The sequence below is a fragment of the Macrosteles quadrilineatus genome, unplaced genomic scaffold (assembly GCF_028750875.1).
Source record: "Macrosteles quadrilineatus isolate MER2022 unplaced genomic scaffold, UCM_ALF_1.0 Scaffold_1__1_contigs__length_201487025, whole genome shotgun sequence".
Lineage (NCBI taxonomy): Eukaryota > Metazoa > Arthropoda > Insecta > Hemiptera > Cicadellidae > Macrosteles > Macrosteles quadrilineatus.
This window is the reverse complement of record NW_026542594.1, coordinates 13158556-13173213: the sequence shown is the minus strand read 5'-3', so window position 1 is coordinate 13173213 and position 14658 is coordinate 13158556. Positions and strand designations below refer to the sequence as shown.

At 35.2% G+C, this 14658-nt stretch overlaps 2 protein-coding genes across 2 annotated transcripts; both read right to left on the bottom strand.

Annotated features, from left to right (window-relative positions):
* Window positions 1–3224: 3224 nt before the first annotated feature.
* On the bottom strand, window positions 3225–4835 carry LOC128994715 (uncharacterized). The gene has a single exon (XM_054419454.1). The coding sequence runs from the start codon at window positions 4833–4835 to the stop codon at window positions 3225–3227; it is 1611 nt and encodes a 536-aa protein (XP_054275429.1).
* Window positions 4836–5079: 244 nt separating this feature from the next.
* LOC128994706 (uncharacterized) lies at window positions 5080–8481 on the bottom strand. Its single transcript, XM_054419441.1, has 2 exons — window positions 8019–8481; window positions 5080–7658 (listed from the first exon to the last, which is right to left on the bottom strand). The coding sequence occupies exons 1-2, from the start codon at window positions 8479–8481 to the stop codon at window positions 5080–5082; spliced, it is 3042 nt and encodes a 1013-aa protein (XP_054275416.1).
* Window positions 8482–14658: the final 6177 nt, after the last annotated feature.

The window sequence follows — 14658 nt, the reverse complement described above, 5'->3', positions numbered from 1 at the left end:
AGTGAATTCCAACATTATTGGCGACCGTGACAGGATTAAAACCAGTGCAAAAATGGATATATCAAAACTAAATCGAAGGAGAGGAGTCATCAGAAGAACCTTCACTAATACAAGGACTGAACTTGAAGGCATGATTAGTAGTGAAGATCGGGATTTAACTAAGATTGAAGCTTTAATGGATGTTTTAGCAACTCAATATGAATCCATAGCAAAACATGACTCAGAAGTGTTTGAACTCATGTTGTCAACTGAAGTAAATGACAATGACATGGACAAGGAGATGGAAAGCCAAAAGGACTATGCATTAGCTTTTCAACTAATTAAGAAATCTGTAGAAAAACTCATACAGATAAGCCTAGAGCAAGATAAGGTTTCTGTAAGTGGTCAATCACAGCCTTCATCAATTCAGGTAGGCCTAGGTTATCCTATGCATAACAACAGTGGATACAAGCTTCCCTTGATTAAATTCAAAGAGTTTGGGGGTGATCTTAAAGATTGGTTACCATTTTGGGCTCAGTTTTCTAAAATAGATTCTGATGAATCAATAAATCCTAATGACAAAATCCAGTATTTAGTTATGGCAACAATTCCAAACTCTGCAGCCAGAGAAGTGGTTGAAAGTTACCCAGCCACTGGAGAAATGTTTCCCGAAGTAATTAAAAGTCTCAAAAGTCGTTTTGGTCGGGATGACTTGCTAACTGAATATTACATTAGGGAAATGTTGAAAATTGTAGTTTACCATGCTTCGTCAACCACGAAGCTTTCCATATCTGAATTATATGACAAACTGCAGTGTCATCTAAGAAACCTAGAAACACTAGGGGTATCCTCAGACACGTGTGCACCTATCCTCTTACCTCTAGTTTCATCTTGTTTGCCAGAAGATGTTTTGAAATTGTGGGAGAGATCTAGTTCTAAAACATTCAGTGGACATAAGGACGAGAAAAAGACGTCTAAAGACTTGTTAGAAAATCTTCTTAATTTTCTAAAAGGGGAAATTGAAGGGGAGCAAAAGGTTAAGTTAGCTATCTGGATTTGGTTTCTCATCGACCTCAAGTAAAGAAAAGAATGACAGTAGGCAAAGTAAGGCAACTCCTCCCTTTGTAAATAAATCAAGTCGGCCTAATACAGCTACTGCTACAGGGCTATTTACTTCTGAAAAATGTGACAAATCAAATAGCCAAGGTTGTATATTTTGTACATTTTCTCACAAAAGTCAAGATTGTATCAAAGCCCAATCAATGCCTTTGTCAGAAAGAAAAGCATCTGTAAATAGTAAGAAAGCGTGTTTTTGTTGCTTAAAACCAGGACATACTGCTAACAAATGTAGGACTAAGCCTAAGTGTATAGTTTGTAAAAAGTCTCACTTTGTCCTCATGTGTGATGAGATTGATCAAATTAAAAAGCAGCCTAATGAATCAAATCCTAGTAGAGAGTTAGCGGAACATGAAAATATCAGTGTTCAGCCCAATAGAGACGAAACACTTCCAAACTTAAATACCTGCAATGTGTTGATGCAAACTTTACGTGTAAATGTAACGGGACCCAGAGGCGTTTACTGTGCAAGAGCTCTGATTGATTCTGCTTCCCAAAGATCTTATGTTTCATCCAGCTTAGCAGCCAAATTAGGTTATGTATCTACCAAAAATGAAAAGATTCAACATTCTCTTTTTGGGGGCAACAGTACAGGAGTAATTAATCATAATGTGTATGTACTACATCTTTCTTCATTAGATGACAAGTATAGATGCCACTTCGAAGTTCTAGACCAGAAGAAGATCTGCGGAAACATCTCACCTGTCATGCGAGGACCCTGGATAGAAGAGTTAGCTATGCAGAACATTACCTTCAGTGATATTGACTCTAATGGTCCTATAGATGTACTACTAGGAGCAGATGTAGCAGGAAACTTATGGACAGGTGGTCACAAGGCTCTGAACTGTAAATTGGTTGCAGTAGAAACAAAGCTCGGATGGACATTGATGGGGAAAATTCCAAACAAGCAGCATAACAAGCAATATGCAACAAGTTTGGTAACTTCTATGTTGACTGCAGGTAAAATTAGTGACCTTTGGACTTTAGATACCTTAGGAATTCTAGATACTTACGAGAAATGTTCAAGACAGGAATTAGAAGCTGAAACACAGAAAACCTTTCTTGAAACAGTAAAAATCACCAAAGAAGGACGTTTTGAAGTTTGTCTCCCGTGGACGGCAGATCACTCTCCGCTGCCAGACAACTATGACTTAGCTAAGAAAAGACTATCCTCAACAGTAAAAAAACGTAAGAAAGAAGACCTATACGACAAATACCAAGTGTTTGAACAAAGGGGAATTAAAAATTAAATTCCTGACTTTGCTACCAAACTGAATAATTGCTGGTTCAATAGATATTTGTTAATATAGTAGAAAGCAAGTTTATTGATCTGTCTAAGCAGTGAGTTACTATTGGAAAAATAATAAATCCATTTGAGTTAAGAAAATATTATAATGATACAAAATTAAATTAACCCTTTACAATAAAAATATTAAAATCAGAACTATTCTCTTTATGAGATATTTAAGTCCAAATTGAAATAGACAGAGAGGAATGATGTGTAGAGATGTACTCACGACCTCGCAGAGAAGAAATTAATGAATGTTCGTTAATACCAAGTAATGGAGATTAACACTTCTTGAGAAAATAAAATATAACACTGTGTGCACACAAACTTCTGGTGAATGTTCCTCACGGTTAAATAAAACTTCTGTAGAAACAATAGAGTCAATAATTGATGATTTAATATGGGATACTGAGACCCATAGTAAAATATTTAGAGGGATTCAGAGACCCTCATAATGTTTGACTCACATGAAGACTGCATAGTAACTGAGTGAGTTGGAGCAGTGTACAGGAAAAGCCACTGGTCAGTCTATATCATGTCGGCTGGAACTGATAAGCAGGATACGCAGCACATTCCTCTGCATTGTCTGCCTATCTCTCTCTCTCTCTCTCTCTCTGTCTGGCTTAACTTAATACAATTTTATTTTATGAACTCACTTAAAATATTATTCTGAATTGAACCAAAAAAGTGCAGTGATTTATTTACACACAAAACATTTAAATATCTATTATTTAAATGACAAAACAAGTATTATTTTATTTAAAATAAATTTAAGTTTAGACCTAATTTGAGAATGCTCAAACATACCGCCCCCGAAATTTCAAAGGAAATTTCTAGCATCTTACTTAAAAGGGTCAGAATTGATTGAAAGAAGAGGTACCAATTTCACAGCTGGACGTTGGAATTCAGAGTCACTGGTCTTGACAGTCATCACTCGAACGATTCCATCACTGCCTGGGTGAGTCTTGATGATTCTTCCAAGAGGCCACTGCAAGACAGGTACATTTTGATCCTTAAGAAGAACCAAGTCTCCGATTTTAGGGTTTGTAGAAGATCTTGTCCATTTTCCTCTCGCTTGCAGGATGTTCAAGTATTCCACTCGCCACCTCTTCCAAAAATGTTGAACCATCTTGTGGACTAGTTGCCATCTTGTAAGGACGTTTTCTCGAAGATCAAGAAGAGAAGGTTCGGGAGGAGCAACAAGAGGACATCCAACAAGAAAGTGTCCTGGAGAAAGAAAATTAGTTTCTTCTGGACTAGCTGACAAAGGACAGAGTGGTCTTGAATTCAGAACTGCTTCTACTTGGGTGAGCAAGGTTGACCACTCTTCATAAGTCAAAGCAGTTTCTCCAGCTATTTTCCTCAAATGTGTCTTTGTTGATTTAACTGCGGACTCCCACAGTCCACCAAAGTGTGGGGAGTAGGGAGGATTGAAATTCCATTTTACATCCAGTTTAGTCGTTTGCTGTAGAATTTCTTCTTGTGTAGTCTGATTGGAGTACCATAATCCCAACTCTCGAAGACGATTAGCTGCTCCTCTGAAGTTGGTTCCACAGTCGGAATACACTTGTTCAGGAAGACCTCTTCTAGAAATAAAACGTCTGAAAGCAGCCATAAAGGCATCTGTTGAGAGTGCGGTTACCAGCTCTAAATGCAAAGCTTTAGTGGCCATGCAGACAAAAACACAGATGTAAGTCTTGGCAGTGGTTGCTTTTCTTCTTAACGACTCTCTCATAGTCAAAGGTTCAGCAAAGTCAACACCAACATGTAAAAATGCTCGGCTTACATTCACTCGTGGCGAAGGAAGATCAGCCATCATCGGGGAAAAGGTTTCAGCCTTTAGCTTGAAGCACCTTAGACATATGAAGGTTCGCTGACGGACAATATTTCTCAATGATGGTATCCAAAATCGTAATTGAATCAGAGCTTGAAGCAAGTTGGGTCCTGGGTGTAGGTAGATTTTATGGTAATAATCTACCAACAATAAGGTGAAATGACACTTTGGCAGAAGGATTGGGTGCCTTTGATCTTCTGAGATAGCTGCATTATTTAGCCTGCCGCCCACCCTGAGTATCCCCAGTTTGTCAAAGAAAGGGGTAAGTTTATGAAACTTATTGAGGACAGCAGTTGCACATCTTCTGTCGCCATCAATAGAGAAAAAGTGCGATTGAATTTTCTTGATGCAGGATAGTAAGGACTCTTGAATTTCCTTAGGCTGAAGGGGTCCTTTAAGACGACTAGTACTGTGCAGTTTAGCTTGACAATTGTAGATAAATCTTCTGATCCAAGATATTACATGTAAAAGTTTGTAGTATGAAGAATAGTTTTCCATCATCTTGATAAGCTCTGGCTCAGTACTATTTGAGACAAGCACTTGTGGTTCAGCTTTCACTTTAGGTAGGGACTGCTGCTGGAACTGGACTGTAGACTCTGGCCATTCATCTTCAGGCATATTCATCCACTTAGGGCCATGCCACCATAGATCACAGTTAGTTAGTTTATCTGGTAAAAGTCCTCTAGAACCATGGTCACTTGGATTTTCCTCTGATTTAATATGTCTCCACGATGAAACAGGGGTATGTTCCAAGATATGTGCAACCCTGTTTGCTACAAAAACTTTAAGCTTGTAAGTTGGTGTATTCAGCCATCCTAAGACAATTGAAGAATCAGTGAAGAAAATAGGCTTCTGAAACTGATTACTGGCAAATTGGCTGAGGGTTTCCATAACAGAGTGGAACATTGTTGCAAGCAGGTAGGCTCCACACAACTCTAAGCGACAGTGTCTTGATTGGGGCTAACTTAGTTTTGGCTGTTAGAAGGTTTGTAGTTATTTTGTCACTAATAACTCTCAGATACAGTGCAGCACAATATCCTTTTTCTGAAGCATCAGCAAATCCTACTATTTGCAATTTGTATGGTTTGTCAGATGTTACAAATCTTGGAATACTAAGATGTTGCAGTTTCTCTAGCTGAGTAGTCAAATCATTCCATAGAGTCTTCAAGTTAGTTGGGATTTCCGAATCCCAGCCCAGCTTCAATTTCCATAGGCTTTGTATTATGCACTTTGCAATCATTATCACAGGAGAAACGAATCCTAGAGGATCAAAAATCTTTGCCACAGCTGATAGGATGGCCCTTTTAGTAAACACAGGGGTAAATTGTTCAATCTGGTATGCAAACGTGTCGCTTGAAGGGTTCCATTGAAGTCCTAGGATCTTGACATTTGAATCTTCACTAGATGAGAGGTTGATCTGTTTGATATGTTTTGAAGGATTGATTGCATTTAAAATTTCCTGAGAGTTACTGGCCCATTTACTTAGACCAAAATGACCTTTGTGTAAAAGATTGATTACTTCATCCTTGAGTTTCAAGGCTTCATCAACAGTAGAAGCACCAGTGACAAGATCGTCGACATACATGTCTTGAAGAATAGCCTTTGCTGCATGTGGATAGTCAGTCACTTCATCGGTTGCTAGCTGTTTCATGACTCTCAAAGCTAAAAAAGGTGCAGAGGTAGTACCATACGTTACTGTATTCAGTTCATATTTCTGAATAGCTTCAGAAGGATCAAATCTCCAGAAAATGTGTTGATATACAATATCAGAGGGATGAACTAAAATCTGCCTGTACATTTTTATTATATCAGCCACAAAAACTACTGGATACATCCTAAATCTGGTCAAGATACCTTTGATATCTTGCTGTAACTTTGGGCCTATCATAAGATGGTTGTTTAGAGACGTGTTAGAGTCAGTAAGGGAAGAAGCATCAAATACTACTCTGAGCTTAATCTGTGAGCGATCTTCTTTAGTAACGGAATGGTGCGGGATCACATATTTTGAAGTAGATGATGTGGGGCTCATGTGTTCCAGTTCAAGGTATTCATTCATGAAATTGCAGTATTCAGACCTTAGTAGAGGATTCTTTGTCAGTTTTGTTTCTAAGCTGTATAATCTTTTCAGAGAATTTCTTTCAGAGTCACCAAGATGCTTTGGCTCACTTTTAAACGGTAGGCGAACAACGTACTGGCCGCTCTCAAGTCTGTAGTGAGTCTCCGTAAAATGCTTTTCACAAGCTAAATCTTCTGGGTTTTCTTGGACTGGGATAGAAGCAGGTTCCTCGAGTTCCCAAAATCGTTGCAGCTGATTATGAATATCATCTTTATCATAAGCAAGGGTGAAGAAAGAAGCATTCATATTAGTGGATGATTGACAGTCAAGAACTCTCCCAATAGCAATGTAGCCAAAGACTGATGCAAACAGCTTGGGTTGGTTTTCATGAAGAGTAATCGAAGATCCAAGCCAAACATCTGGAAACAAGTCAGAGCCCAATAAAAACTCAATAGGTCCAGGTTCCCAAAACTTAGGGTCTGCTAGTTCAAATTTGGTATATTCCGACCATAAGTTAGAAGGCATAGTGAAGTTGGGTAGGTATGAAGTAATATTGTTGATCACAACAGCTTCTGTTTTGAGGATAGGGGTTTCCTGATTTTTTGGCTTCAGATGACAAAGTGCCTTGCCTTTTGCACCATCAAATATGGTCTGGCCAATAGCCGATATCTTCTTTGGATATGGAGTTGTCGATAAACCAAGTTTGGTGAGGCATTTGTGAGTTATGAAGGAATGTTGACTTCCTGAGTCTATCACTAGACGTATGGGTTGAAATCTTCCTGAATCATCTTTCATCTCAGCAACAACAGTACCCAGCAATATGTTGCTATGTTGAGGAAGAGTTGCAGTCAAAGACGAAGTTGGTACACTAGTAGCATTATCTTTCGGTTCTTCATCAGCTGAGGTTGGAATATGTAGTAACGAGTGGTGTCTCTTCTTGCAAAATTTACAAGTCCACTTTGAGTTACACTTTCCTATAGTGTGGTTGGCATACAAGCAATTTTTACATCCATGCCAATTTTTTAACATCTTGTGTCGCTCATCAACTGTTGCATTCATAAAATCTTTACATCTCCAGAGTGTATGACTACCACTGTTGCATACAAAGCATGTGGAACCTTTATTGTTATCTTTCGATTGCATGTTATTTCCTGGTGAGTTAGCCAAGAGTGTAGCTCGCATACCACGGCTAGAAGATCTAGTATTATATCCTTTAATAGCGCCACTAGGCTTCGCAGCGTTATTGTCATGTGAGGATTGATGAGAATTTCCAAGGGTGAGCTGTAATGCTAGGCATCGTTCCCGTAGAAACTTTGTAAGATCATCAAAGACAGGAAAATCTTTATCTTTGTGTTGAAGTTCAAACTGTTCTCTGGTCGCAGAATCTAATAATCGAACAGCAATATGAAACAATACAAAATCTGCTTCATTTGGAATTTTTAGCAGTTTAAATAATGCAATATTGTCTGAAACTTGTGATACAAAGTTCTGTAGAGAATCAATGGTAGGCTTGCCTTGCTGTGGCTTAAACTGGATGAGCTGATTCAAATAGTTAGAGGCTAGCATACGTTTATTATTAAACGTGTCATTCAATGCCTTCCATGCCAAGTCATAATTGTCTTCTATTAATGGCAAGTTACTTATAACTGCAGAAGCTGTGCCTACAAGTGAGGAAACCAGGTAATGGAATTTCTCCATTTTAGTCAACAAAGCATCATTATGAATAATTGATATGAATGCATCACGGAATTTAGGCCAGTTTGTAATTTGTCCGTTGAAGTGGGGCAGATTGATCCGAGGTAAAATTTTATTTGATCTGTTTTCAGATGATATAACTGATTCATTAGGATTAATGCTTTGGCGTGAGGGAGGTGATGTTGTCTGAACAAGAGCCATAAGTGCCTCATAGCTTGTGTGTGCCTCGTAGTAATAACGTTTGGCCTTAGTTTGCATTGTCAGATCTGCTTCGACAGGAAATTCTGAGACTTTTCCTTCATCTTCATGTAGGTCAATAAGTTCATCCCAAAGAGTTTCAAATTTGGAAAAATATTTCTCTAACACCTTAAACATACCCTTGAATAAGTTCACTTGAGCAGGATCTTTGAGAGCTGCCCTACCCTTCTCATTAATAGTTTGGACTTCCTTAGCACTATCTGATAATTTTCTTTTCAAGGCAGAAACCTTGCGCTTAAAATTTTCTGCATCCATTTTCCCCCTCAGAAATTGAATACCAAGAGAAAATTTAAGTAATCAAAGGCACAAGAATGTTTGAGCAATCTTTACACAAGTATGAACATGACAAGTGCTATATACTTCAAGATAGTAAAAAATCAACAAAGAATAAAGAATACCATTAATTCATAATGAAAATAGATCATAAAAATTAACATCATGATTTGCAAAATTGTATATAATATTACAGTAGCACATAGAACAAGATTGTAGAATATAAATCAGCAATATTTATTTGTGTTAAGAAACTATTCACCAGAAGAATATATTTTCAGATTAAATTCTCTAAACAACCCTAATAACTCTTAAAAATATTAATAAATCACAAAACCAATACTGGAGAAATGTATGAGCGTTTTACGTTTAAATATCTAATTTAATCTAAGACAAAATGAATACCAAATATTTTATATGATAACTATCTTAAAACAAACAAATTTTCAACTGTAATCTACAATAACCTTCAAATACAATTAACCTTACTTTGACAATTTAAAAAATGACCTTCAATATGTTTTTTTTATAAATTATATTTTAATTGACAAAAAATGACTAAGTTAATCCGGCTCGAAGGACCAATATGTTTGAACAAAGGGGAATTAAAAATTAAATTCCTGACTTTGCTACCAAACTGAATAATTGCTGGTTCAATAGATATTTGTTAATATAGTAGAAAGCAAGTTTATTGATCAGTCTAAGCAGTGAGTTACTATTGGAAAAATAATAAATCCATTTGAGTTAAGAAAATATTATAATGATACAAAATTAAACTAACCCTTTACAATAAAAATATTAAAATCAGAACTATTCTCTTTATGAGATATTTAAGTCCAAATTGAAATAGACAGAGAGGAATGATGTGTAGAGATGTACTCACGACCTCGCAGAGAAGAAATTAATGAATGTTCGTTAATACCAAGTAATGGAGATTAACACTTCTTGAGAAAATAAAATATAACACTGTGTGCACACAAACTTCTGGTGAATGTTCCTCACGGTTAAATAAAACTTCTGTAGAAACAATATAGTCAATAATTGATGATTTAATATGGGATACTGAGACCCATAGTAAAATATTTAGAGGGATTCAGAGACCCTCATAATGTTTGACTATGGGTCTCAGTATCCCATATTAAATCATCAATTATTGACTCTATTGTTTCTACAGAAGTTTTATTTAACCGTGAGGAACATTCACCAGAAGTTTGTGTGCACACAGTGTTATATTTTATTTTCTCAAGAAGTGTTAATCTCCATTACTTGGTATTAACGAACATTCATTAATTTCTTCTCTGCGAGGTCGTGAGTACATCTCTACACATCATTCCTCTCTGTCTATTTCAATTTGGACTTAAATATCTCATAAAGAGAATAGTTCTGATTTTAATATTTTTATAGTAAAGGGTTAATTTAATTTTGTATCATTATAATATTTTCTTAACTCAAATGGATTTATTATTTTTCCAATAGTAACTCACTGCTTAGACAGATCAATATACTTGCTTTCTACTATATTAACAAATATCTATTGAACCAGCAATTATTCAGTTTGGTAGCAAAGTCAGGAATTTAATTTTTAATTCCCCTTTGTTCAAACATATTGGTCCTTCGAGCCGGATTAACTTAGTCATTTTTTGTCAATTAAAATATAATTTATAAAAAATGACTAAGTTAATCCGGCTCGAAGGACCAATATGTTTGAACCATATCTTTAAAATTTTCTGCATCCATTTTCCCCCTCAGAAATTGAATACCAAGAGAAAATTTAAGTAATCAAAGGCACAAGAATGTTTGAGCAATCTTTACACAAGTATGAACATGACAAGTGCTATATACTTCAAGATAGTAAAAAATCAACAAAGAATAAAGAATACCATTAATTCATAATGAAAATAGATCATAAAAATTAACATCATGATTTGCAAAATTGTATATAATATTACAGTAGCACATAGAACAAGATTGTAGAATATAAATCAGCAATATTTATTTCAGAAACTACTTGAGTCAAGATGGTGGGAGGGCCCAAGTTGGATTACAGGATCTCCAGAAAATTGGCCTCGTCAAGAAGAAACTCAATACAATGAGGATGATATTAACAGCGAAAAGAAAAGAACTGTTATTTCTGCAGTTAACAATGTCACAGACAATGAGTGGTTGCACATGAATTGTTCAACATACAAGAAAGCTGTTAGAACAATAGGATGGATTTATCGGTTCAAAAACAATACTCTAATGAAGAACAAGACTATCAAAAACTGTGACTTAAATTTAGAAGAATACATATTGGCAGAAGAAAAATTTATATAGATTGTTCAATCAAATTTGACAGATGAAAAACTCAAGACTTTGATTCCATTTGAAGACAGCAAAGAACTTTTAAGAGCTTTTAAGAACCTGTGTCAATCACGAAAGAAACCAGACGAGGAAGACTTATATGTGTTCCGAAGAGATATACAAATTATACTTGAGATCATTACTTGGAAAAAACAATGCAACTTAATAACTTCTCTTTTTAATATCATGAAAAGTTGTCCAATTCAACCCATAGATAAGTTCATTTCACTTATTAAATGTTCCATGAAATTGGTGGGAGGATGTTAGAAGTTGTCAGTTATATAGTCAATGGTATTATATACAGCAATAACTTCTCTTTTTAATATCATGAAAAGTTGTTCAATTCAACCCATAGAGAAGTTCATTTCACTTATTAAATGTTCCATGAACTTGGTGGGAGGATGTTAGAAGTTGTCAGTTATATAGTCAATGGTATTATATACAGCAAGTGATATAGTTTGAATCAGCTAACAGCTGTTATATATTTTATTCTTTGTACTTTATATTTCATTGCTAAGATTCAATTATGATTTAAATGCTTATTGTTGTGAGTTCAATTGTAAATAAAGGTGTTGAAAGTAATAGCTCTCTGTTTTAACGTTTTTAAAGCTTTTACCAACTTAAATAGAATTCAACCTAATATTGAAGTGAATTCCAACACCGTCCATGTTAATTTCACCATTTTTAGGTACACTTAACTTCTTTAAAAAGCATCCTAGCAACCTGAAATTTTTATACATTGTCTTACACACCTTTCTCAACGATAATAGGAACCACTTTTGTTCTAAAGTAAAAAATAATTGTTTTATGATTTTTTTTAAACATAAATATTTTATCGCATTTTTTAATTAAAAAATTATTAAAACTCGGGTTGTATAAATAATTTTGTAATATCACTTCCTATTATTATTTGTTAATATACACAGAAGGTCTGTAAAAATTTCATTAAAATCGGTTCATAAAATGTGTCAAAAAATGTACCGGACGAAGAAAAAAGTAAATTTTTGGTAAATCGCATATAAAGCCTTAGTCACTGTCATGCGATCACTGAAACAGCTGTGCAAGATTTATAATAAATGACAAAAAATCTATCAGATAAATTTTATTATATAACATATTTGGTATCTATGGATTCAGGATAAAATTTAAAACTAGAATTAATAAAAAAATATTTTATTTTTATTTTTGACTACTGTGTTACGTTGTATAGATTTTGTCACAGTCAGGTAACGGTTTATATCATTTTTGATTCGGTTCTTTACCAAGGGACGTAGAACGCTCTGTTGTATGCATTCAAATTTTCCTAAACCCTTTAGGTTAGTTACCTAAACCCATGCTAAAAAGAACTCTATTATCATGTTGATGAGAAACCTAAGCATTGGTCCAAGATTGGTTGTAGGGTGTAGCTCACTTGGGCACCTACACTATCAAAGCGAAGTTGGCTGACTTCGGCCAAACTGTCATGCTACGTAATAGTCCGTAGTCCTTTCAAACTGACTAAGAAAGAATTACCCTTAAAAGTCAACAACATATATTCCTGAAGTAGGCACCCATACTTAAATCAACGATGTCTAACTGCAGAGTTAACTGTATGTATGTTTTGTAACTCAATAAGTGGGATTTTAGAATGATTAATAATTTAAATACCCGCCGCAGCAAACCTGCAGACTAAGCGAATTTCCATTGCCTGAATTGATATACAATTAAATCTATTTAAATAGCGTTAGGTTAAACGAGTACCCAGGTTTGCTGCAACAGGGAGGCTAATAACGTGCATTTTTTTGTAAAATATTAATAGCTTAGTATAAAATAAATAAATTTGCCAAGTTTGATCAGAATGTATCCATAAACAAGCAAACTACAACATTTTACAATATTCTCCATAAAAATATCATGGGGATCTTAAATTTAATTTTCTCCGTAACCAGGGCCTAACCGCACAAAAACACTTCAATATACTAAATAATTTGTCTTTTTAAGCTCTTTAAAATAGTCTAGAGAGAAATTGGGAAATTTTGTGTTTTGATGGTCAAAAATGAAAAACCCAATTTTTGCCCCATACAACCCCCTGTAAAACACCGTTCCTATCGTTCGATCATGCTGGTTCACGAACTCATTTAAGTTTATCCGCATTACATATTAAAAAAAGTCACACACACACACACACACACACACATCTCAGTAACTAATGCTTTTACAGCAATATTTAAATGGGGAACATTCCCTTTTTCTTAAAGAGGCTCAAAAATAATTAAATACAATTTTTGTAAATGGCCGCCATTTTCCAATATGGTGGTCAACTTTGACATTTCTTATGGAACATCCTTATTTTATTTGACTTATTTACTCTTCGCATTTTCGCTATAAACCTACTTGTTTAGGAGCTACATGATGTAAAATGTACACCGGATGTCATTTTTCCATAGGCTGAAACTCCTAAACGAGTGGGTTTATCGAAAAAATGTCTAGAGTAAAAAGGTTTTTAAATTGTATGTTCTATCCGAAAACATGATAAAATATAGGGTGTTCCGTAAGAAATTTCAAAAATGACCGCCATATTGGAAAATGGTGGCCATTCACAAAAAAATTATTTAATTATTTTTGAACCTCTTTAAAAACAAGGGAATGTTCCCCATTTAAAGTTTGCTGTAAAAGTATTAGTTACTGAGATCCCAATGGTGGCACACTTAAAAAATCACCCTGTGTACTGTATATACATATATAAAAATTTGAACAAATAGTGTTTTTGGCCTCTGGGGACATAAAAATGAAAAAGTAAATCAGTCCTGGGCTCAAGTTATGGGCTCAAGTCTTGCTCAAGACCTACGGTAATAGTAGTTACTCCCCACAAGAAAAATTCGCTAAAAATCAATTATCTAAAACATTAATGACTAACGTTGGTTTATTGTGAAAATACGCCATGCTCAGACAGGAGGCGGGACTAACGTTTACGCTATTAAATGTTTATTCGTGTTTAGGCATTTTTTAATTAGTTTTTTAATCATTCCAAAGTGTTGATGCATTTCAGTACACTAGAATACAATCTAGTTCTACAATCCATAATATAAACGTGAAATATTGTAGTATTTGGGGAGTTTATTTTTAAACAATCTGAAAGCGAAATGGACCTCAACCAACCCCTTCTATAGGCGTTCATATAGACTTGTATTTGAATTCAGTTTCATACAAAAGCTGGTGGTTAATCAGCCCAGTTCGGTTGAAGGCGATACTAAGGACCCGCAGATCTGCCGTCACCGCCACCGCCGCTTTGATGTCCGACGAGCAGCCACTTTCATCTCCGCTTCACAAGTGACTTTTTGCTCTTTTAATTGAGGATACGATTTACCACAGGAATTAATTGAAAGCATTTAATCACTGATCTACCACTATAACAGTTGGGTTTAAAATACTTGACGTCCGTTTCACCAAAAGCTTGATAATGACGAATTGTGATGGTTGTGTTTAAATTACAGTACCATCCTGTGAGAAAGTAGGTCAGTTCCAGATGATTAAAATACTTGTTAAGCTTTGGAAAGTTATAGGTTGATGCAAGTTAGGTTTCTATTTTCGTACTTTTATATTCCAACAATGAGTATTGGGAATTTTAAAAATAAAGTAGTATACCATATACAGTATAGGGAACCACCGTTCATAGGGATTCATCGTTCATGAATCTGGATCTAGAACCTAGGTCCGAAAACTAAAAGGAAAACTATATCAACATGTGAAAGAAACAATTGTAAGAACAAATTCGTTGTTCATTCGATTTTCATTTGTATTTATCTACACCATTAGTATTTAGAAAATTTTCCATAT